This window comes from Antechinus flavipes, chromosome 4 (genome assembly GCF_016432865.1).
Source record: "Antechinus flavipes isolate AdamAnt ecotype Samford, QLD, Australia chromosome 4, AdamAnt_v2, whole genome shotgun sequence".
In the NCBI taxonomy this organism is placed as follows: Eukaryota; Metazoa; Chordata; class Mammalia; order Dasyuromorphia; family Dasyuridae; genus Antechinus; species Antechinus flavipes.
In genome coordinates this window covers 380,472,635-380,498,095 of record NC_067401.1, presented here as the reverse complement: position 1 = coordinate 380,498,095, position 25,461 = coordinate 380,472,635, and the positions used below count along the sequence as shown (strand labels likewise).

Genomic DNA, 25,461 nt, shown 5'->3' with positions numbered 1-25,461 from the left:
GCATTCTACTTGTGCTTTCTTATAAGATGATAGCTATTTTTCAATTGATGAATGCCCTCCTATTCTAATCCCCTCCAATTCCACTTATTATTTTTAATCTTTCCAATTTTCATTTATCACAAAAAAGAGCTACTATAAATATTTTTGTACAATTAGATCCTTTGTCTTTTTCTTTTCCCTTGATCTCTTTGGGATTCAGATTTAGTAATGCTGGGTCAAGGGATTTGCAGTTTTATAGCCCTTTGGCCATAGTTCCAAATTGCTCTCCAGAACGGTTGGATCAGTTCAGAATTCCAGTAGTGCAATAGTGTCTCACATTTATTCCAACATTTATTATTTTCCTTTCTAAATCATATTGGCCATCCTGATAGGTGTGAAATGGTATACCTCAGAATTGTTTTAATTTGTATTTCTCTAATCAATAATAATTCAGAGCATTTTTAATGGCTATAGATAGCTTTGATTTCTTCATCTGAAAGCTGCCTGTACATATCCTTTGATCATTTATCAATTGTGGAATGATTTATATAGAATGTATTTTTTTAAAAAGAGTTTTTATGAATTTAGAAGGGAAAGCCAATGATCAGTAAGAGGCACCATGATATGATTACAGACAAGTCATAATAGACCAATCTTATTTTCTTTTTAGCTTGGGTTGCTAGAATGATAGGTCCTGGAAATGTTGTATAATATAACATTCTTAGATTTTAGCAGAACCTTTAACATTTCTCATATTATCATTCATTTTCTGCCCTGTTGCCTGCTCCATACTCAGAACAAAACTAGAGAGGCCCTGCCTGAAAGGAATTAGAAACTATGGAGTACTTGCTGGACTCCATAATTACCAGTAAAGGGGCCATGTTCTTAAGGAACTTGTACCCTGGGGTCCTGCTCTCTGACTGGTGACTATCTCAGAATATTATTGTTTTCTTTCTCTTTCTTACCCTCCTACCTTTCCATTATTTCTGGAACCACTAACCATGATTGAATCAACTCTACTCATATAGAGTTTGTCGATCTAATTTACTACACTATGGTTCTACTCACCATTCCTGTAACTTTCTGGATCAAATTGTCCCTCCCAGATCACCAACTTTTTCTGTGTGTAGTTTAGAATGTAATAATGAATAGCACTTTAAAGTTTGTAAAGAACTTTGAAATTATCTCTTTTATCCTCCTCAGAACTTTGAAAGGTAAGTGCTATTATCATCTCATTTTATAGATAAAGAAAATGCAGCAAACATAGATTAAGGGACTTGTTTCCAAGATCACACACAAATTAGAGGGTTTAGGCAAATTTAAATTGAAGTTTACTTGCCTCCAGGTCCAGTGGCTACCATGTAGACATGTCTAGCTAGGTCTTCTTGTAAGTGAGGGACAAATTTGCTTTTGTATTTATATTTCCAGCACTTATCACAATGCTTGCTACATCATGAGCACTTAATAACTTAAGTTTTTTCCTCCATTCATTTATTCATTCACTCATGCATTCTTCTTCACCAGGCCATCCACCACCACGACCTCACCACCACCACTAAAAACCTTTTGTTCTTAGAACTGTAATTAAATCAACACTACAATTGCTTCTTAAAAAGATTTGGGAGTTGAGTGGCTGGTTGTTTCCCTCAACACTTGTGATTTCCTAGACCATAATTCCCTTCCTTACCATCTTTCACATAGATAGATAGATAGATTAGATAGATGACAGAAGACACACACGTGTATGTGTATATATAAAATAATAAAAATGTCATATACACATAAGTGTATATATATGTGTGTGTATGTATATACATATACGTGTGTGTTCTCCCCCATTAAATTGGAAGATGGAACTGTCTGTCTTTTGCATCCTTCACCATGTTTGGCACATAGTAATCTCTTAAATAATTTTCATTAATTTTATTTATTGTACAAGATAAAAATTACAAACTATTTTACAATTCACTAAAGATAAAAACATAATTTAAAGTAACATTTTGTTAACTATATTTCTCTTCTAATCTCTGCTATATCTATGTACACATCTTATATCCTTTTTAAATTTTAGATAAAATATATGTACATGTATAGAAATTGATGTGCTTTTCCACCATATATTGATAGCAAGGAAGAATGAGGCAGACAGACTCATCTTCCTAAATTCACATTTGCCCTCAGACACTTTGTACCTGTGTGATTCTAGGCAAGTCTCTTCACTGTGGTTGCTTCAGTTTCCCATCTGTAAAATGAGCTGGAGAAGGAAATGGCAAACCACTCCAATGTCTTTATCAAGAAAACCCCAAATGGTACAAAGGGTCAGACAGAATTGAAATAACTAAACAACAACCACCTCCACCACATATGTTATAAATATTTATGTACTTTGTATTTACCTTATTTATAAATGACTTGTGGGAAGTATTTTTTAAAACTTTCTTCTAACCACTATTCCCAAACACCTAATTCGCTTCCATATACTTTGTTAATTTATTAATAATGAGGCTACTGAACTTTTTATTAGCTTTACAAATGAAATTAGGTCTGAAAATATTTTTGGTGGTTCATTTTTTCCCCAGGGTTACAACCTCACATTATAATATTATATAATAGCAAAGACACAAAATGAAAAAATGACATTAATGAGCATTCTTTTAATAAACAAAAAAAGAATGTTTTCCAGGAATTTTTTTTTTTAGCCTTTTTGTTTGTTTTCAATACCTCCCCTACTTTGATGTAAAATGATTTGATTCATTTAATTTTCAGTTGTCCATTGTAAAAGTCCAGTTCTCCTAAATGGACATCTAATATCTGGAAGAAGGCCATCTTATAATTATAAAGAAACTGTGATCTTGGAATGTGATTCTGGATTTTACTTGGAAGGCGAGGAAAAGATTTCCTGTGGTGCTGACAACATGTGGGTTCCTGGTATGCCACAGTGTAAACCAGGTAAGTACCAGCACTTTAGAAAGAAAAATAGCACTTCTTTTTTTTCTGTTTTCTCCAAAATCTCTATGATTTCATTGGGGTGGGGATAAGAGAAAATTTTGTCTACTGTTAAATATACCCATAATTATGCTGTTTTATATTAGGTTTTGGAAGTATGGATTCATAGAAAGATAGTATAAATCCAACCTCAGACACTAACTAGCTATGTGACTATGGTCAAATCCTTTAACCTTTGTCTGTATCAGTTTCCTCATCAGTAAAGGAGTGATAATAAAAGCATCTACCTCTGGTTATTGTGAGAATCAATCATGATAATATTTGTAAGATGCTTCGCACAGTACCTGGCACATAGTAGGCATTTACTAAATGCTCATTACTTTCCTTCTTTCCTTCCTTTCTTCTCTGAGTACTCAGAGTTTGCAGGTAGAATGCTGGCCAGACTGAAAAATTAACCTAGTGATAATGAAATAGATTATACTCTGAAATGTTAAAATGATAAAAAAAATTTCCACATAACTTTTTATCTATTATTCCATCTTCACCCCATATCTGGAAAGATTTCTTCAATCTAATTTCAGATGTAATGTACCCTGTAGCTATATTCATTTCATCATATAGAACAAAAATAAGAGGGAAACTCTCCATTTTCCAAATCAGAACTCTTTTCCCGCTTTTCCTAAGAAACAAAAAGAATAGAAATAGGTATTACATCTAGTGTACTTCTTAGGAATCACAAGATACCTCACCTAGTTCAAGAAACTGGGGGAGGGTTTCTCAGCTTTCAAGAGCTGTTAACACTGGGACCTAGGAATCTGCCTCAGGACCCAACCTAACTTGGCCTGGCAGCATCAACTCTCAGTGCCAATAAACAACTTGCATTTTTGCTCTTGGTCAATGCAGTCTATTCATCGCAACTGGTGGAAGTTTGAGCAAGCATTATAGCAGCATCCACAACTGAAAACATCAGTCTATTCTCTCTTTATGACTAATAAGATTGGTGCTGTAGTTAGCACTGCTATTTTCCTCATCTTTGCTGAATCTCCAAATCAATGACCAGAAGTCTTTTGAAGAGGAAAAAGGGTCATTTGGGAGAGTATTTGGTCTCAAGTGCATTCTTTTCACTTCTCCCACTAACATACCATCTCCTCTCCTCCATTTCCTTTCCAGTTAACATTTATGTTATAAAATAAAGCCATTAGAAATATTCTATTAGCCTAGAGTGGGCTTCATAAAACTCTTGAGATAGATTTGGCTAAAGGTTATTTTTACCTTCTGAATCCAATTTTCCCTGTGCAACAAGAGAACTGTTCGGTTCTGCAAACATATATTGTATTTAGGATAGACTATAACATATTTAACATGTATAAGACTGCCTGCCATCTAGGGGAGGGGGTGGAGGGATGGAGGGGAAAAATCGGAACAGAAGTGAGTGCAAGGGATAATGTTGCAAAAAATTACCCAGGCATGGGCTCTATCAATAAAAAGTTATTTAAAAAAAAATAGACTTGGCTAAGTTTCAGCTCAAAAGTCATCATTCCAAGAACTATTCAGCACCTTTCTTGGAAGCAATGAAATTCAAAGCAAACTTTCTCCTTCAATGACTGCAAATAACTATGATGAAAACTAAGAATATATATTTTAAAATCTTATCTAACATACATGCTTAAGTGTTTGTTCCTCTTTTTATTGTCCAGAATACAATTCTATTTTTCAAATATTTCTTCATAATATAATAATAGCTCACATTTATATAATGTGATATAAAAACTATTCTTCATAATATATTTCTGTACTGTTATATTGTGATATATATGTATATATATATGTATATGTAATTGACTATGCTTCAGTTTTGAAAATGTCATCCTCACAACAATTCTTTGAGGTTGATAATATTATTTTATTAAGAATAAAAACATTGTTCTTAGTGATTAAATAATTCAAGAAAATAACAAGTAGTGTTATTCTTCCTTTACATATGAAAGGCAATATGCTACAGTGTATAAAGAAAACAGGCCTCAAAGACAAAGACTGGTCTTGCCTCAAATATACTCTGGCTCAATGGCCCAGGTGTTCCAAGGCTGCCATTCTGAGAGAAGATTCTGCTTGTATCAAGTCAAGGACTTTTCCTCACTTAAGAGTTCCTTATTTCAATGAAATAATAAGCCCCATCCTATTTTATATGTGAGAAAATTAAGGCTCAGAAAAGTTCAGGTACTTGATTGTAGTTACACAGCTGTCCTCTTAAACCACATATTTCAGGACTTATTATTGTTGTTTCCCTTCTGGAGTTTACACTGTCATAGGAAAGTTAATGTCCACAAGTCCACAAGTAAATATAATAAAAGTCAAGATATTTAAAAGCTTTTAATAAATATATGCATATATAATAAAATAAATTAATTAAAATAAAATAAATTGCATGTTCTGTATCAAGTTGAATTAGCAGAAAGCATTTTCTATACAAATGAAAATCACAGGACTTGTGAAATTACTATAAAAAATTGTTAGCACCAATAAATAAATAAATATTTGTGTGTATGCATATATAGATATATATATTTTTTTACTTTCATAAATATAATAAAATTCAAGAGCTTTGAGCTACAAATAAGTATGGGCACATAGAGAAAAAAGAAATTATATAAGGTTTAATGGAGCTTTGACAAGTTCCCTTTTGGTATTTCCAAACTAATTAGATTCTCTATTAAGTTTTTCCCTCTGATCTAAAATCAGAATGCCTTTTAAAATTATATGGGGGAAAGACTAATTCTATTCTTCCACTTAGATTCACACCTTCAATTAAGTTTCTTAGTGTAAGTTTAAGTAATTATCAAAAAGTGAATATTTGTTTATTATTGTTATTGTTGTAATAAGTGAGTTGGTTTGGTTTTGTTGGATATATTTTGGGTTTTTGTATCTAAAATGCTGCTGCTGAGATCGATCCATTTCTAAATAGCTCTCTCCTTTCACTCTTATCCAGAGGGCCATCTCTTGTGGCAAGCAAAAAAAAAAAAAAGAAAGGGGAAAGAGGGAGAAAAGCATTTCAGTAAAACTAATCAACATATTCATGGAATTTGACAGTATAAGGAATGTTTCACACCTACTACACACCCTTTTTCTGAGGAGAGGGAGGTGCCAAAAGCCAAATCTTAAGTGTTTTGTTTTTGTTGTAAAATTGATGCTGGTAAGGTGCAGTGGCTATCCTAATATGGTTACCTTGACATTCCAGTCTCTGATCACTCTCTCACAGAATTTTGTTCGAATATTTGCCTAGGGACAAATATATCCCTACTATTTTGCATATCAGTGCAAGGGTGAGGGAGTTGTTCTTTTCAATTTGGTGTAAACTTAGAAAAGAAAAGAGCTTCAGTAGAGTAATCCCTGTATCAAGATTTTAGGAACCTTAGAGATTTTCGGGTGTTCTAGCCCAATTATTTCTCTTTCACTCATTTTAGAAACAAGACTTAGTGAGATTCAAATTCAGTGTTACTATGAAGGCCACAGAGTTTGCAAATAATAAAATCTGGCAATTATTAAATCCAAGTCTTCTGAATCCAGATATAGTATGTATTTCTACTTTCTTAATAACATTTTTAGCAAATTTGAAACATTTCAATTCAATAAACATAAGTGCTTTCAAAATCCAAAGTACAATCTCAAGATCTTAAACATTTTACTCTTTACTCAATACCTACTTATTGTTTTCATTTCCCTTAATGTTCTAGAGCTTTTGTTTTTATAGACATCTCCCTAGTGCAAATTCAAATTTGCCTTAATGATTTCCTAGGTGAATTTCTGTAGACTTTTTGACAGGATAATGTTTGAATTGATATTTACTAATGATATTGATCTATAGTTCTTCTTTGCCTTATCATTTCTGGATTTAGGTATTAGAACTATATTTGACTCATAAAAAGAGTCTAGTAAAGTGCTTTCTTTCTCAACTTCTGAGAAAAGTTTCTGTAGTATTGGTTATTAGTTCTTTAGAAATTTGATAGTAGCAGAAGAAGGGAGGGAGAAAAATTTGGAACACAAGGTTTTGCAAGGGTGAATGTTGAAAGTAACTATCTTTGCATGTATTTTAAAAATAAAAATATAGATTTTTTTTTAAATTTAAAAATAAAAATTTGATAGTATTTCCCCTCAGGACTACAAATTTTCTTTTGGTATTTCTTTAGCTAGTTCTATTTCCTTTTCTGAAATTGGATTATTTAAGATCTCTATTTTGGTATTCTACTAGCAAGAGTATTTGATATTTCTGAAGATATTCCTCTCTTTTCATTCTGTTTTGTTAGCATGAAAATGAATAGTAAGTTTTAATAATTATTTATATTCTATTTTTGTTGTGATTTTGTTGCGATTTCATTCAGTTCATTTACTATTTTGTGAATTAATTTTCTGTCCTCTTACTAGATTAAGCTAAATCTTTATCAATTTTGTTAAGTCTATTCAAAGAAAGCTTTGGGTTGTCAAATCTATAATCTTTTTCACTTACAATTTATCTATTTCTCTTCAAATTTTGAGTATCTTCTCTTTATGCTTATTTTGTGCTTTAGTTGGGGGTTTGCTTGCTAATTTTTTAAATACTATTTTATTCTTTCACCAGTTACATGTCAAGAAAAATTTTAGCCTTCATTTTTTTTTCAAAATTTTGAATTCCAAATTTTTCTTCCTCCCTCCCCCCTTCCCTCCCTCTTCTAAACATGGGAAGCAGGTTGACATAGTTTATATATGTGCTATGATGTAAAATAAATTTCTATATTAGTCATGGTTGTAAAAGAAGAAACAGATCAAAATGGGACAAAACCAAGAAATAGTAAACTAAATGAGAAAAATATGCTTATCTGGTTATGGATAGCTTTTTCCTTTATTAGTTTTTTGTACTTCTCTTGGATCATTATGTTGTTCAGAAGAGCTAACAATCATGGGTAGATCATCATACAACCTTGCTGATACTGTGTGAAATGATTTTCTGGTTCTACTCATTTCACACCGCATTAGTTCATATAAGTCTTTCCACGTTTTTCTGAAATCTACCTGTTCAACATTTTCTATTGCATAGTAGTATTTTATTACATTCATATAACACAGCTTGTTCAGCCATTCTTTAACTGATGGGCATGCCCTCAATTTCCAATATTTGCCACTACAAAAAGGTATCTATAGATATTTTTTGCATATATATGTTCTTTCCATTCTTTTATGATCTCCTTGGATTATCTAGTAGTGTTATTGCTAGATCAAAGGGTACGTACGATTTGATTGCCTTTTGGATATAGTTCCAAATTGCTCTTCAAAAAGGTTAAATTAGCTCAGAACTTTACCAACAGTGCATTAGTGTCCCAGTTTTCCCATATCTTCTCTCATCTTTATCATTTTCCTTTTTTGTCACATTGATCAATCTGGTAGGTATGAGATGGTTCCTTAGAGTTGTTTTAATATAAATTTCTCTAATCAAAAGTGATTTAGAATACTTCTTCATATGCCTACAGATAGCTTTGATTTCTTGATCTAAAAAGTACCTGTTCATGTCCTTTGACCATTTATCAATTTGGGAATGGCTTAGATTCTTATATATTTTACTCAGTTCTCTGTTTGAGAAATGAGGCTTTTATCAGAGACATTTTATGTAAAGATTGTTTCTTAGCTTTATGCTTTACTTCTTATCTTGGTTGCATTTTTTTGTTTGAGCAGAAGCTTTTTAATTTAAAAAAATAAAAAATATCTCTTTTTCATTTTGTAATCTTTCTATCTTTTGTTGATCATGAATTTTTTCCTTCCTCATAGATCTAACAAGTAGACTACTCCTTGCTTTTCTGATTTGCTTATGGATGTCACCTTTTTTGTCTAAATCATGTACGCATTTTGAATTTATCTTGACATATGGTATGAGATATTGGTCTTTGTGATAACCTGGTTTGTGTCCTGTTGTTTTCTAATTTTCCCAGCAATTTTTGTCAAAAAGTGAGTTCTTATCCCAAAAGTCGGAGTCTTTGGGTTTATCAAACACTAAGTTAACTTTTGGGTTTATCAAACACTAAGTAAAAGTCAAAAGTCATAGTTTTGACTACTATGTCATGTGTACCAAGTCTACTCCAATGATGAACCACACTATTTCTTAGCCAGTACCAGACAGTTTCAATGATTATTACTTTATAATACAGTCTGAGATATGGTATTTCTACAATTATATTTTTCTCCTTTAATTTCCTGGATCTTCTTGAACTTTTCTTCTTCCAATGAATTTTGTTACTATTTTTCTAGTTTTTTGGTAGTTTGATTGATATGACACTGAATGAGCATATTAACTTAGACATAATTATCATTTTATTACATTGGTTCAACCTAGTCATGGGCAATTGCTATTTTTACAATTGTTTAGATATGACTTTGTGTGAAGAGTGTTTTGTAATTGTGTTCATATAGTTCCTGGGTTTTTCTTGGCAGGCAGACTTCCAAATGTTTTATATTGTTTACAGTTATTTTAAATGGAATTCCACTATCTCTTGATGCTGGGTTTTATTGGTCATAAAAAAAAAAAAATCTGATGATTTGTGTAGGTCGATTTTATATCCTGCAACTTTGCTAAAGTTGCTAATTATTTCAAGTAGTTTTTAAATTGATATTCTAAGATTCTCTAAGTACATTATCATATCATCTGCAAATACTGATAGTTTTGTTTTCTCACTACCTATACTAATTACTTCAATTTGTTTTTCTTCTCTTATTGTTAAATCTAACATTTCTAATACTGTAATCATGGACATTCTTACTTCAGCCTGACCTTATTGGGAAAACATCTAGCTTATCCTTATTACAGATAATGCTTTGCTTATGGTTTTAAATAAATATTGCTTATCATTTTAAGAAATATTCCCTTTATTCCTTTACTCTCTAATGTTTTTAATAAAAATGGGTGCTGCATTTTGTCAAAAGCTTTTGCGGCTTCTATATCAGCCTCCTTTCTGCTTTCTCTACCTCACGTTATTCATGAGCTTTGTGAACCTAGCATAACTGGCTCTCTGACTTACTTTGAGCTCACTTTCACATCATGGTAAAATACTAGAGAAGCATAAGTATTCTTTTTTAGCGGAAAATACTGTTATGATCCACATTCAGTTCCCATGGTCTTCTCTCTGAATGCTTTCTCTATCACAAGTCTATTGGAATTGGCTTGAATCACTTCATTATTGAAAAGAGCCAAGTCCATCACACTTGATCATCATGTAATTTTGTAGTTGTTGTATACAAAGTTCCCTTGGTTCTACTCACTTTACTTAGCATCCGTTCATGTAAATCTTTCCATGCTTTGCTGAAATGCTGAAACATTTCCAGGCTTTCCATGCCTGCTAATCATTTCTTAGAGAACAATAATATTCCCTTCATTCATATACCATAACATATTCAGCCATTCTCCAACTGATAGACATCCACTTAGCTTCCAGTTCCTTCCCATTATAAAAAAAAAAAAAAAAAAAAAGCTGCTGCTACAAACATTTTTACACATGTGGGTTCTTTTCCCTTTTTTATAATCTCTTTGGAATACAGATCCAGTAGAGACACTGGTATGCTTAGTTTGATAGCCCTTTGAGCATAGTTCCGAATTGCTCTCCAGAATAGTGAGATAAGTTCATAATTACACCAGCAATGTATTAGTGTCCCAGTTTTCCCACATCCCCTCCAACATTTGTCATTATCTTTTCCTGTCACCTTAGCCAATCTGAGAGCTGTGTAGTGGCACCTACCGAGTTGGCTTAATTTGCATTTCTCTGATCAATAGTAATTTAGAGCACCATCCTATAGTTAGTTCTATATTTTCTCTTTTGTTTATTTTTATAAATTTGCCCAAAATTGAGTTCACATTAATGTCTTCTACTATTTTTGTGTTACTATCAAAACTTCTTATAGTGTAGTATATTCCATGCTTTTTTACAATATGGTATATGCCATACTTCTTATAATAAGGTTAATTTTTTCTTTTATGAATTTAGATGCTAAGATATTTAGAGCAGATCCATTTAATATTAACATGGTTTTGTTATGTGACTCCTTTCAGCATAATGTAATTTCCACATTTATATCCATGATTATATAGTTATAAAACTGACTTCTGTGTCTACTTTGCCATCTTTGTAACATCTTTATGAAAACATCCTTGTTGAATAATTCTTTTAGTTGTGTTCTTTATGGTCACATATTTATTTTAGTCTCTGTGCTCTTCATGAAATTAATCTCCAAAGAAACTTTTTGAGTTCCCTCTTCTTAAAAAAACTTCTATTATTACACTGTAGATCTTGTCCCCTTTTCCTTCATTTCTATTGTGCTTCACTCTTTAAAGTATCAATTCATATAGGAAACAGAAAACAGAAAAATATTTCATATGGTAGAAATTTTCCTTTTTGTGGTCCATATTTACCCCTTATTCTCCCCATGATTTTTCTCTTTCCCATATGCAATAACATTTTCTCTAATTTCTTCATGAAGGCATAAGAAGGGATTTTTTTCTTTCTCCATTCCTTCCTTTCTTTTTTCTTTTTTTTCTTTTTCTTTCTTATTTCTTCTTTCCCCCTTCTTCCCTTCCTCCATCATATCTTTCTTCCTTCTTCCTTTTTTCTTTTTTGCTTTCTTAATTTCTCTCTTCTTCCTTCCATCTTTTCTTTCTTCCTTCCTAACTTCTTTCCTTCCTTTCTTTCTTCATTCCTTCTTCCCTCCTTCCCTCCCTTCCTCTCTCTCTCTCGCTCTCTTTCTTTCTTTCTCTTTGTTTTTCTGTCTTTCTATCTGTCTCTCTTTCTGCCTTTCTTCCTATCTTTCTGTTTCTGTCTCTGTCTCTCTTAGTCAGTACCAAATTGTTTTGGTAATTACCAATTTATAATACAGTTTGAGATCTAGTACAGGTAAGGCAATCTTCCTGATTCTTGACCTTTTTGTTCATCCAGATAAAATTTTTTCTAACTCTATAAAATAATTTTAATAGTTTGATTGTACTAAATAAGTACATTATTTTAGGTAGAATTATCATTTCATTACATTGTATAGTATAGTATAATATTATTTTATATTGACTCAAATTTTTCCAAATGTTTAGATATGACTTTACTTGTGTGAAAAAGTGTTTTGTAATTGTATTCACATATTTCCTGGGTTTGTTATGGCAGGGAGACTCTCAAATATTTTATCTTCTCTATAGTTATTTTAAGCAAAATTTCTCTTTCTATTTCTTGCTTCTGGAATTTATTGGTAATATACAGCAATGCTGATTATTTATGTGGGTTTATTTTGTATACTGCAACTTTGCTAAAGTTGAATAACTGGTTTTTAGATGATTTTCTAGGATTCTCTAAATATATCATCATATACTTCAATGACTGATAATTTTGTTTTTTCATTGTCTATTTTAATTTTCTCAATTTCTTTTTCTTCTCTTATTCCTATAGCTAGCATTTCAAATGTAAAATTGAAAACTAATGGTGATAATGGGCATCCTTGTTTCACCCCTAATTTTATTAGGAAGGCTTCTAGTTTGTTCCATTATAGATACTGCTGGCTGCTGATTTTAGATAAATATTACTTATTTAGGTAAATATTACTTATTTCTGTGCTTTTGTGTGTGTGTGTGTTTAATAGGAACGGATACTATATTTTGTCAAAGACTTTTTTCTGCATCTATTGAGATAATGATGTGGTTTCAGTCAGTTTTATTATTGATATGGTCAATTATGCTGATAGTTTTCCTAATATTTCTAAACCAGCCTTATGTTCCTGGTATAAATCTTACTTGGTCATAGTGTATTAACCTTGTCTTATATTGCTATACCCAAAATCTGGAGAGAAATACGTGAGGTTTTTTTATAGGTCATCTTGTCCTACATTTCAGGAGATAGCAGTTTTTCTTCCGTATTTTGGCTCATACTCCTTACCTCAAGCATTTAAATCCCCAGTCAAAACGACACAAAGATGCAAGCACAGAGAGGGAAGATTTGAGGCAAATGTATGCCTCTTATCATCCTCATTCCTCTTTTTGTTTTAAACTCAGAGCTAGGACCAACCATAAAATCTAAAAAACATAAAATTAGTTTGTCATATGTATATGTATATGTGTGTATATATATATGTACATATATATAATATTATAAAATAGTCATATGCACACAAATAATATATAAATATATACAGCCTAAAATAGATTGTCTCTACATATAAATAAATATAATCTAAAGTTGATTAAGTTAGCTTGTCTTTAGGACTTTGCATTTACTGTGCTTTAATTCTTTCTCATTTTCTCCTTTAATCCCCCCTTTATCTCTATTGAAAAAAGAAAATTACTTGATAATAAGATTCACTTATTCTTGTTTTTAATATTTGGATGTCTTAGATGGAAAGTTTGGATTAAATTATTTCTAAGATACTTCAAATTATAAATGTCACAATTTCTATTAACAGAATACAGTATAGATCTTATTTCTTTAAACTACAGATTGGAACAACTTCACTCAAACTTACATATAGTTTCACATTCTATAGGCAAAGACCCTGAAGAATATTTTGTGTAGAGTTTAAAAGCAAGAATTCCCAGTAGATGGTGAGTTCCTCTAGCTAGTCCTATGTGCAAACAATACTGGGTTGCTTGTATTAAGTTTTAGAACATTACAGAGTTTTCTCATTGAAATCCATGATTATTCAAAAAATCAGGAAAAAATTAAATGGACACAAAATGGCTATTACTAATTTAATTATATAATTGGATGGATTAGGATTTAAGTACACACATTTGGGGTAGACACTACAGATAGACAGTGAATTGGACCCAGAATTTGATGGAGAAAGAGATTGATTGAGCTAGAATACCTTTAGGAAATTATGTGGTATTGATAATAATCCCAGACAGAAAGATCCAAGTATAACTGTTCTCCTGGTAAAACTATAAATCTTAAAATGTTGGAATCTCTGGGAAATGAATATTAATTAATGTTCATTAATAATGTTAATATTGTTGGTGACCTTGAGGAAAATGGAGATACACCTGGTAGGCACAAGTGAGCTGTACCTAATAACCTAACTAGTCTGGTATAGTGGATAGAGAGCTGGCCTTAAAGTTAAGAAACTATGTCCATGTTACCTGAAATTGTCTTTCAGCAGCAATGTGACCCTAGCTTCTTGAAAACAATAGCAGTGAGAGCTTAAGATAAAAAAAATTACCAATCTAAAAAAATATTTGAAAATGGGCCTGAAGGTAGACTGTAACATCAGTTACCCTTAAGTTCATGTAGACTTATAACTAGGTTGGACACAGAGTGACTGATTTTTCATCTGCAACAATTCTCAAACCATCTATTAAGTCATAAGACATTGCATTGTATTTTGGTGAAAGAACTACTCATGTGGATACAATGGATTCTTAAGGTATTAATATTATCCACATTTTAATATTTGAAGGAAGAATTGGAGTATATCAGAAAGTAGGGGATAAAGATGTGTCTTGTTAGCACATGGTGATAGACACTGCTGAGTGAAGAGAACAGCTAGTTTACAGTACCCTGTGAGCAATCACAGAATCTTCTAGGTACTTTCCAGGTCCTCAGATGTTTACTTCCTGCTGAACACCAATGCATACAGATTTCCTGTCTTTGACTTTCTGTTCTTCTCACTTTCATCTAGCGTTTCTTCCATGCCTTTCCATGCACCTGTTGATTGATCTTTTAAATACTTTAACCTGAAATTGGTGTTTATTTCTTATTATTCCTCAATCAACTTCTCTTTCTGGTAGATAGGGCACAGGACTTGACAAAACCATGTACTATCACACCCTTCAGTCATAGCAGCAGTCAAGCCTACCCTACCTTGATAGGTACAGGGTAGAGAGAAAGTCAGTTGGATAGTACCATGTTCTCTGAAGGTAAAATGTGCCCCATCTGACTAATATGCACTTTTCCTAATACTGGGCTTACTCATCTTGATGCTCTTCAGACTCTCTTCCCACATTGGTTTCCAATTTTTCTACCTCACCAATGGAAATGTTTTTGCCTTTTTGTTCTTCTCCTCAGAGGTTATTCTTGCACTTTTCAGGGTTACTAGGTTTATCAGAAAAACTAATTCCTGGCAATGATCTAGTGATAGAGGGTTATTAGTAGTAGAGCTAATTCTACCACCTCCCTTGCATGTACATAAACTTTAATACTCATCAGCATAGGTATTATTCCTGGTTTACAAATAATCTATGCCTCCTCATTCTGTGTGATGTTAACTTATGTCTCTCCTTAAATCTTATATAGAAAATCTGTCCAATGGTTTGTACCATTGATTCTTTTGGCATTTCTTGGATACAAGTAAAGCATTTGAGCTCTGAGGATGATTGAATCTGGTTTTGTGGGTTTTGTGCCAAATTCTGCATAGAAATAATAATTGTATCCATGGAAAAGATATAAGATAATCAAAGTAAAGAATGTACAGAGAAGGAGTAAAATATTGCATTTTAACTAAGTTTATTTTTTTCCTTTTAGGTGTTAAGCCTACCACCGTTAGGACCATCACCACCACCACCACCACCACCACCAAGACTATTACTACCACCACCACCAAAACTAATAGTAAGTATTTTACTGGTCATGAAATGCCATGTTTTAATTTACTTTTCTTTTTTTCTCTTTCAGATGTTTGTACATAGGAAGTTCTCCTTTGAAATTGTATTTTAAGATAAAATGGCTTGCCATCATGGTTGCCAACTTTTAGATGATTTCCATTCTTTCAACATCTTTCTTAAATCATGGTACCTATCACCAAATAGTCTCACATGTGCTCTAACCAGGGCATCATGCAAAAACCTCCCTTTGTTCTGGATATCTCTTCAGTAATTCAAAAGAACTAGGAATTTCACTGTTGCAAGGTCATCTTCTATTAACACAAATCACTGCTGCATCCTACCTTTGTCAGTGTTTTTGAGTTACTGTAGTAAAACTAACTAAAAAAACAACCATTATTACTCTGTGGCTAACGAAACTTTTTTTTTTTTTGCTAATTTGCCTTTCTAAACATAGTTACATTGTTTCTTAGAGAAATGTCTTACCAGCCTTTTATTCTAATGGTTTCCAATTTAATTAGAATTTCTAGAACTTCTGTGCTATTGCTGTAGCCTTCTATCAATCAGTAAATATTTCTTAAACATTATGTTCCATAAATTGTGTTAAATGCTAAGGATACAAAAAGATGCAAAAGACAACAATCCCTGCTGTCAAGTAGTTGAGGTCATTTCCATCTTCCAATGAAATAGTAGAGTACAAATACTATATTTCTATTGATATGGCCTTAGACTGTAACCAAATGTTTAACCTACTTTCAAATTATATTGAGCTTGTAGCCTACTAAAACTACAAAGCTATTTTCATATGCATTTCTATCTAGCCATATTACCCTTTTAGTGTACTTGGGAAATTGTTGTGTGGAGGGGGGGCAGGGTTTAAAACCTGAATATAGGACTTCTCATATGTCTCTATTAATTTGAGTCACTAGTTCATCTTTTTGGGATTATTTTCCAGTATACTAAACATTCTCCTAGTTTTGTGCTATCACAGTTTGATAAGAACATCATCTCTAGTTGAGCTAAATCAGTGATAAAAAAAATTTTGAACAAAAGCCTTGTAGAGACACTAGTGTTCACCAAAACCCTATTTCCAGGTTTCCACGAATCAATTAATTGACATTACTTGCATTATTGGCTAATCAGTTAAGAATATATTTAATAGTTCTGCCATCAGGTCCATCTTTATCTCATTTAGGTACATTGTTGAAATTTTAGATATAATAATTCTGTCAAAATTAAATTCAACAAATAGTTATTAAATGACTGGTATGAGGAAAGGAAGTCAGTATGATATGAGCTGTTCTTGATGAAAACATACTGACCTCTAGTGACTACTGTTACACTCTGAAGACTTCCACAGTAATTGTTCAAAGAACTTAACCATAACTCCCAGCAAAAGCATCAAAAGATATGTACAGTTGAGTGATGTTATCCAATAAGCAGTGGGAAATGAAAAACTAGAGCTCAGGAAAATTAAGGAACAAATGTATAGATTTGGTAATCTCATCTCTGTGAATAAACTGAATCAAAGCTATTGAAATAAGTGAGATTAATATGAGAAGGACAAAAGCAGCAATTTTGTCAACATTTAGTACTGTATCAGAAAATTGCTAGTTCCTCCTTCCTGGACAAAAGAAAATACAGAATTTCAGCAATTCCCCATATCACTTCCTTTGGCTTCTGAACAAAGAAATTATAAGAAAGCCAAATCAGGAATTCATGAGATATTTTGCTTTTAGCAAAGGAACCTCCCAGAAGGTTCACTCATTCAATTTCTTCTACAAACAAGGCAGGTGGGCATTGGTACTTGGGGGGAGAGGTTTTTTCTCTTTAATGAAGATCTTCAAGTAGACATTACTTGAATACATGCTTTGGGCAACAGTTGGAATAAATAACCCAGAACCCAATAATACAGGAATAGAGCACTTAATAAATATTTATTGAGTGATGGATGTTTTGATTAATGATATCTGAGGTAGTTTTCAGTTCTATAGCATAAAAAATTTAACGGTTTGAACTTTCTTTTCTTTTTCTATGACAAATTCTTCCATAGTCCCAATTTTTTTTATGGGGGAGGGAGAAGGACACTAATGAGGTGAAGTGACATGACAAGGTCACTCAGCTAGTAAGTGTGGAGTGTCTGAGGCTGGATTTAAACTCAGTTCCTCCTGCCTCCAGGGTCAGTGCTCTATCTACTGTACTACTCAGTTACCCCCAAAGCCCAACCTCTTCAACAGATTTAAATTTTCTCTGCCTCCTTGGAATATTTTTCTTAGGTTACTTTTTTAGTTCTATATATATACTTTTCATCCTCTGCAACATTCTAGAGGGTAGTAAAGCATTTCTTCAGTCCTTTTACTTTTTTCTTTCTCAGTTATACCAACATTTATTACATAGATAGTTGTTCATTGCTTCCAAAAGAAATACAACAAGGGAGGATTCTAAGAAAATGGCAGAGTAGGTCAGAAATTTCCAAATTCTCCATATTTCCCCCACAAACAAAATAAAATTGTACCTTAGAGCAAATATAGACCAGTGAAAAATAAGAGTTGAGGCAGAACGGCTGTTCTTCTAGGACAATTGAAAAAGGCCCCAACTGGGGCTTAACCAGCATGAAATATAAATAACTCCACTCAAACAACCAGCAAGGAGTCCTGGGACCAGTTGGATTTGGAAGTAGCTTCAGCCCAAACCACAGAAACTTTCATCTTCCTGATAGTCTGAGGAATCCCAGGTCTCAGTCCAGGAAGACCTTGGTTGAGTAGAAAAGCCAGGCCCAGCTGTGGTGCAGACTTGGCCCTGGGAGAGAAGTAACCAATACCAGATGAGTGCAGAAGCAGTGGGGCAGGAACTCTAATGGTTGCAGGTACTTGCAGAAGGGGGGAGCATTTGATGTGGGGGTTCAAGATCCAAGGGGAGAACTGAAGGGAAGCTAGAGGCACCCCACCACAGGAGTAGAGATGTATACATCAATAAGTTTTTATTTTTTTAATGAGTAGGCAAAGGAGAAACTAATTATGGGAATAGGGAAGACAAATTCATCTACAGAGGAGAATGTTGAAGTAAAAAAATACCACTCCTACCCACAAAATAATGTTAAATAGCTATCTGCCCAGAAAGAAATTGTAGGATTCAAAAAAGGACTTTAAAAATCAAATGAGAGAGAAGAAAAATTAATAAATGAGAACCATCCAAGAAAAACAAGATTATGGAAAGAAAGACAACTAACTAGAAAAGGAGATTCAGAGGCTTAAGAAGAAAGTAATTCTTTGAAAATTAGAATTGGGCAAGGGAAAGCCACTAAAACTATAAGAGACCAAGAAGTTATAAAACAAATTATAAAGAATGAAAAAAATAGAAAAGAATGTAAAACATTTAACAGATCTGGAGAATAGATCAAGAAGAGAAAACATAAGAATAATTGGACTACTGTGACCAGAATAGGAACCTAGAACCTTGTTACAATAATGCAAAAAATAATCCAAAAAATTTTCTGGAATGATAGAGTATGAATTTTAATAGAAAAAAATAGAATAGAAAAAAATCTACCCTCACCATGAAAGAGATTCTATAAGGAAAACACATAGAAACATTATTTCTAAATTTCAAAATGCCTAGGTCAAAGAGAAAATTTTATAAGAAAAAACAAAAACAATCCAAATATATTTAGAATCATGCAGCATTTACCAGCAGCTACAATAAAAAACTGTAGGTTTTCAAATATTGTATATTGACAAAGAACTAAGCCTGTGGCCAAAAGTAAATGTAATATAATATTGAATGGAAAAAATAAAATAAAATTCAATAAATTCACCGATATTCAGGATTTTGTCTCAATCAAACCTGAACTTAGTAGAAAATTTGATATATAAAAGCCAACATCAAAGACTAATTTCAAGGTACTCAACAAGGAAAAACTTTAATGTTTTATGCATGGATAAATGTAAAGCACATGTCTAAGATTGAAATCAGTAATTGGGTAGTATAAAAAAAAGATTGGTGCATATATGATCTGACTCTAAAAAGCAAAACTGCCTAAGAAAAGGTAATAATGCTATATGAATGCAGTATAGAGGAATAATTGATGAAGTGTTAGAAGGGGGAGGAGGGCTGGTAGTTCTGAAAACCTACTCATATCAGGAATGGGTTAAATAGGGAACTATATATATATACATATACATATATACACACCATTAAGAGTATGGCACCCTCCAAAATCTATAAAGAAGAGAGGAGGAAATAGGATAAGGTGGAGTTCAGAAGTTGTTTAGATTAATGAGAGTGGGATAATATTTGTGGATTAATGGGAATGGGATAAAGAGGAAAGGAAAGAGTAGGAGTAGAAAATAAGAGAGTGATCCATAAGTAGGAGGATTAAGTATAGCAAGGCAAGTTAAGGAGTAGAATTAAAGAGTTAGCTGGGATAAGAAATAAGAGATACATACAAACACAATAATAAAGATCAAGAGTAGAATTTATTAGGAAAAAAGTAGGGACAGAAATGTGTATATGCATATGTGTGTGTGTACATGTATATATGTATGTAGATGTCTAATTATAAATATATATTCATGCACAGCTGTAGCCTTCTTGGGGAAGAGGAAGAGGGATGAAAGGGGGGAAGAATAAAGTAAAAAGTACACAGCAGAGAGCAAAAGCATAACTTACAAATAAGCAAAGAAAAGATGGACAGTTATAAATATAATGTCTTCTATTATATATGTTTTCTTGAAATAGAAATTTATTGTCACATATTTTGGATCCTCCCTGATGTTCTACTGGGCACATGACAATGTTTTAGGGTTGCTTTTTCTTTTTTCTTCTTCTTCTTCTTTTTTTTTTTTTTTTTTTTTGCTATTTTGTATTTAGTTTTAAGTAAATATAAAATTTTAAAAATTAAACTAAAAAATACAACTATAAAACAAACCCTTGCAAGTCACTGTAAGTTTCCTCACTTTTCATATATCTTGAATCACAAATCTATTTTTCCTTGTTGCTTAAAGTCCTTATTTGCTAAGGAAGTTCCTGTTCCTGATCATTTATAGATATATGATCATGACAGAGCAATCTTCTCTGAGACTTTCTCCCATTCTTACCTAAGCAATCTATATTTATCCAGATGCTAGAAATCAGAAATTAACATAATGCTTCTAATCTCCTAATCAGTAGCTATCTGTGGAACTTATTTCTGGATAATTCCAAATCTACTCCCCATTTTCTAATTCTCCTTTCTTCTCTGCTCCATCAACAAACAAAAATAGTCTCATTACTTTTTCACTGTCAATTTGAGGAAGAGAAAAAAATAGCTTAGATAATGATAATTTATAATAATGAATGTAAAACTGGTTCAATGACTACTTCCAAAGAATATTAATTTTGGGGTCAATGTCACCTTGGAGAGAGTTATCTAGTGCAATTCAAAAAATTCTTTCCTTGGTTCTATATTTTTCAACTTCTATATCAATGGCTTGGATAAAGACATGGAAGAAGTGATCATTACATTTTCAGAAGACATAAGTTGGGAGTATGGTAGGATTAAGAACTAAAATAGGAAAAAATTTTAAAAATCAGTTTACATGAAAAAATGTTAAATTTCATGTAGATATTTTTAAAATAATAGCTTTTATTAATTTTTTATTTATTTGCAAAGATAGTTTTCAATATGACCCTTGCAAAACCTTATATTCCAAATTTTTCTCCCTCCTTTCACACGTCTCCTCTCCCCTAGACAGTAAGTAAAACAATATGGATTACACATATGCAGTTTTTCTATATTTCCATGTATATCATGCTGCACAAAAAATAATCAGATCAAAAGGGAAAAAATAAGAAAGGAAAAAACAAATAACAATAATAACAAAAGTGAAAATGTTATGATGTGATCCACATTTAGTCTCCATAATCCTCTTTGTGGGTGCAGATGGCTCTTCCCATCACAAGTCTATTGGAATTGTCTTGAATCATCTCATTGTTGAAAAGACCCAAGTCCATCACAGTTAATCATCACATAATCTTGTACTTGCAGTGTAATGTTCCCTTAGTTCTACTTACTTCACTTAGCATCAGTTCATGTAAATCTTTCCATGCTTTGCTGAAATCAGCCTGCTAATCATTTCTTAGAGAACAATAATATTCCATTCATTCATATACCATAACATATTCAGTCATTCTCCAACTGATGGACATCCACTTAGCTTCCAGTTCCTTCCCATTACAAAAAAAAAAAAAAAAAGCTGCTGCTACAAACATTTTTGCATATGTGGATTCTTTTCCCTTTTTTATGATCTCTTTGGGATACAGATCCAGTAGAGACACTACTGGATCAAAGGGTAAGCTTGTTTGATAGCCCTTTGAGCATAGTTCCAAACTGCTCTCCAGAATAGTTGGATAAGTTCATAATTCCACCAGCAATTTTAGTGTTTAGTGTTTAGTATTAGTGTCCCAGTTTTCCCACATCCCCTCTAACATTTGTCATTATCTTTTCCTGTCATCTTAGCCAATCTGAGAGGGGTAAAGTGGTACCTTAGAATTGTCTTAATTTGCATTTCTCTAATAGTGATTTAGAGCATTTTTTTCATATATCTAGAAATGGTTTTAATTCCTTCATCTGAAAATCATCTGTTCATATCCTTTGACCATTTATCAATGGGAGAAAAATTTTAATCAATTTCTATTTTAGAAATGAGGCCATAATCAGAACCCTTGGATGTAAAAGTTTTTTGGTTTTTTTATCCTCCAGTTTTCTGCTTCCTTTCTAATCTTGGCTGTAAATGATTTCATTTGTACAAAAACTTTTTAATATAATCAAATTATCCATTTTGCATTTCATCATGTTCTCTAGTTCTTTTTGGCCATAAATTCCTTCCTTCTCTACAGATCTGAAAGGCAAACTATCCCTTGTTCTCCCAATTTGCTTATAGCATCATCCTTTATGTCTAAATCATGAACACTTTTCAACCTTATCTTGGTATAGAGTGTTAGATTCTGTCAATGCCTAGTTCCTGCCATATTATTTTCCAATTTTCCCAGCATATTTTATCAAATAGTGAATTCTTATCCTAAAAGCTAGAGTCTTTGGGTTTAACCAACACTAGAATTACCATAATCATTGACTATTATATCCTGTGAACCTAACCTATTCCACTGATCTGCTACTCTATTTCTTAGTGACAAATGGTTTTGATGACTGCTGCTCTATAATAGTTTTAGATCTGGTAAAATGAGGTCACCGTCATTTGCATTTTTTTCATTAATTCTCTTGAAATTCTTTACCTTTTGTTCTTCCAGATGAATTTTATTAATATTTTTCCTTTTTCCCCTTTTTTCTCTTTTTTCTTTCTTTCTTTTTTTTTAATAACTTTTTTATCGACAGAACCCATGCCAGGATAATTTTTTACAACATTATCCCTTGCACTCTCTTTTGTTCTGATTTTTCCCTTCCCTCCCTCCACCCCTTCCCCCAGATGGCAAGCAGTCCTATACATGTTAAATAGTATTAATATTTTTCCTAACTCTATAAAGTAATTTCTTGGCATTTTGATTGCTATGGCACTGAATGCATAGATTAATTTAGGTAGAATTATCATTTTTATTATATTAGCTTGACCTAACCACGAGCAATTGATATTTTTCCTATTGTTTAGATCCAACTTTATTTGTGTGAAAAGTTTTCTAATTGTGGCTTTGTCTAAGCCCAAATATTTTATATTGTCTATAGTTATTTTAAAATGGGATTTTTCTTTCTATCTCTTGTGGCTGAGTTTTGTTAATAACAAATAGAAAGTCTGATGAATTATGTCAGTTTATTTTATATCCTGCAACTTTGTTAAAGTTTTTAATTATTTCTAGTAATTTTTAGTTGATTCTCTAGTTTTCTCCAAGTATATCATCATATCATCTGCAAAGAGTAATAATTTTGTTTCTTCATTACTTACCCTAATTCCTTCAATTTCTTTTTCTTCTATTATTGCTAAAGCTAACCTTTCTAGTAAATATTGAATAGTAATGGTGATACTGGGCAATCTTGTTTTACCCCTGATCTTACTGGGAATATTTCCAGTTTATCCCCATTACATGTAATTCTTGCTGATGATTTTAGATGGACGTTAGTTATCATTTTAAGGAAAACTCCATTTATTCCTATGATCTCTAGTATTTTTAATAGGAATGGGTGTTGAATTTTGTTACACATTTTTCTGCATCAATTGATATAATCATATGATTTTTGTTAATTTAATTATTGACACAGTCAATTGTGCTAATGATTTTGCTAATATTGAACTAGCCCTGCATTCTTGGTATAAATCTGACCTAATAATAATTTATTATCCTGGTGATAAGTTGCTGTATTTTCTTTGCTAATATTATATTTAAGATGTTTGCATCAATGTTCATTAGGGACATCGGTCTGTAATTTTCTTTCTCAGTTTTGACTCTTCCTGGTTTAGGTATCAGCACCATTAACTTTATCATAAAAGGAATTCTGCTATTTTCCCAAATAGTTTATGTATTATTGGAATTAATTGTTCTTTAAATGTTTGGTAGAATTTGCTTATAAATCCATCTGGCCCTGGAGCTTTTTTCTTAAGGAGTTCAGTATTATCTTGTTCAATTTCTTTTCTAAAATTGGATGATTAAAATAATTTATTTCCTCATCTGTTAATCCAGGCAATCTACATTTTTGTAAGTATTCATCCATTTCACTTAAATTATCAGGTTTATTGGCATATAATTGGGCAAAATAGCTCCTAATTATTGCTTTAATTTCATCTTTCTTGGTAGTAGATTCACCCTTTTTATTTGTGATACTTGTAATTTGTTTTTTTTTTTTATTTTTTCTAATTAAGTTATCCAAAAGTTTATCTATTTTGCTGAGTTTTTTTCATAAAACCTACTCTTAGTTTTGTTTATTAGTTCAATCATTTCTTACTTTCAATTTTATTTATCTCTCCTTTTATTTTGGGGGTTTCAAATTTGGTATTTAATTAGGGGGAATTTGTTCTTCTTCTAGATTTTTAGTTGCATGCTCAATTCATTGATATTCTATTCCTCTATTTTATTTATATAAGCATCTAGAGATGTAAAATTTCTCTTAAGAACTGCTTTGGCTGCATCCCGTAAGTTTTTGTTGTCTCATTATTGTCATTCTCTTGCATGAAAGTAAAGATTGTTTCTGTGATTTGTTGTTTCACCTACTCATTCTTTTGGATTACATTATTTAGTTTCCAATTAATTTTTGATCTGTTTTTCCATGGGTCTTTTTTACATGTAATTTTTCTTTCATCATGATCTGAAAAGGATGCATTTACTACTTTCACCTTTCTGCATTTGATTATGAGATTTTTATTTCCTGATATGTGGTTATTTTTTTTTGTAGGAGCCATGTGCCACTGAGAAAAATATATAATCTTTTCTATTCCCATTCAATTTTCCCCAAAGGTCTATCATACCTAACTTTTCTAAAATTCTATTCATCTCTTTAACTTCTTTCTTGTTTATTTTGTAGTTCAATTTATCTAGTTCTGATACAGAAAGGCTCCTCCACTAATATGGTTTTGCTGCCCATTTCTTCTTGCAACTTATTTAACTTCTCCTCTGGGAATTTGGATGCTATACCACTTGGTGCATACAGTTTTAGTATTCATATTACTTCATTATCTATGTTACCTTTTAGCAAGATTCCTTCCTAATCTTAGATCTATTTTTGCTTTCACTTGATTTAAGATCAGGTTTGCCACACCTGCTTTTTTTTATTTCAGCTGAAGCATAATAGATTCTGGCCCAGCCTTTTACTTTTACATGGCTTCAAATTCATTTCTTGGAAACAACATATTGTAGGATTCTAACTTTTAATCCACTCTGTTTTCCATTTCTGTTTTATGAGAAAGCTCATCCCATTCACATTCATTATTAAAATTACTAATTCTGTATTTCCAGCCATCCTATTTTTCCCAAGT

The 25,461-nt window shown here is 32.1% G+C and overlaps 1 protein-coding gene across 1 annotated transcript in view; it reads left to right on the top strand.

Moving 5' to 3' along the window:
• The window catches only part of LOC127562620 (C4b-binding protein alpha chain-like), a 69,408-nt gene that overhangs the window by 28,617 nt on the left and 15,330 nt on the right, over positions 1-25,461 (top strand). Inside the window, exons 6-7 of the mRNA XM_051998495.1 lie at positions 2,746-2,928; positions 15,429-15,515. Coding sequence (XP_051854455.1) covers positions 2,746-2,928; positions 15,429-15,515 — 270 coding nt within the window. The remainder of the gene's footprint in view (positions 1-2,745; positions 2,929-15,428; positions 15,516-25,461) is intronic.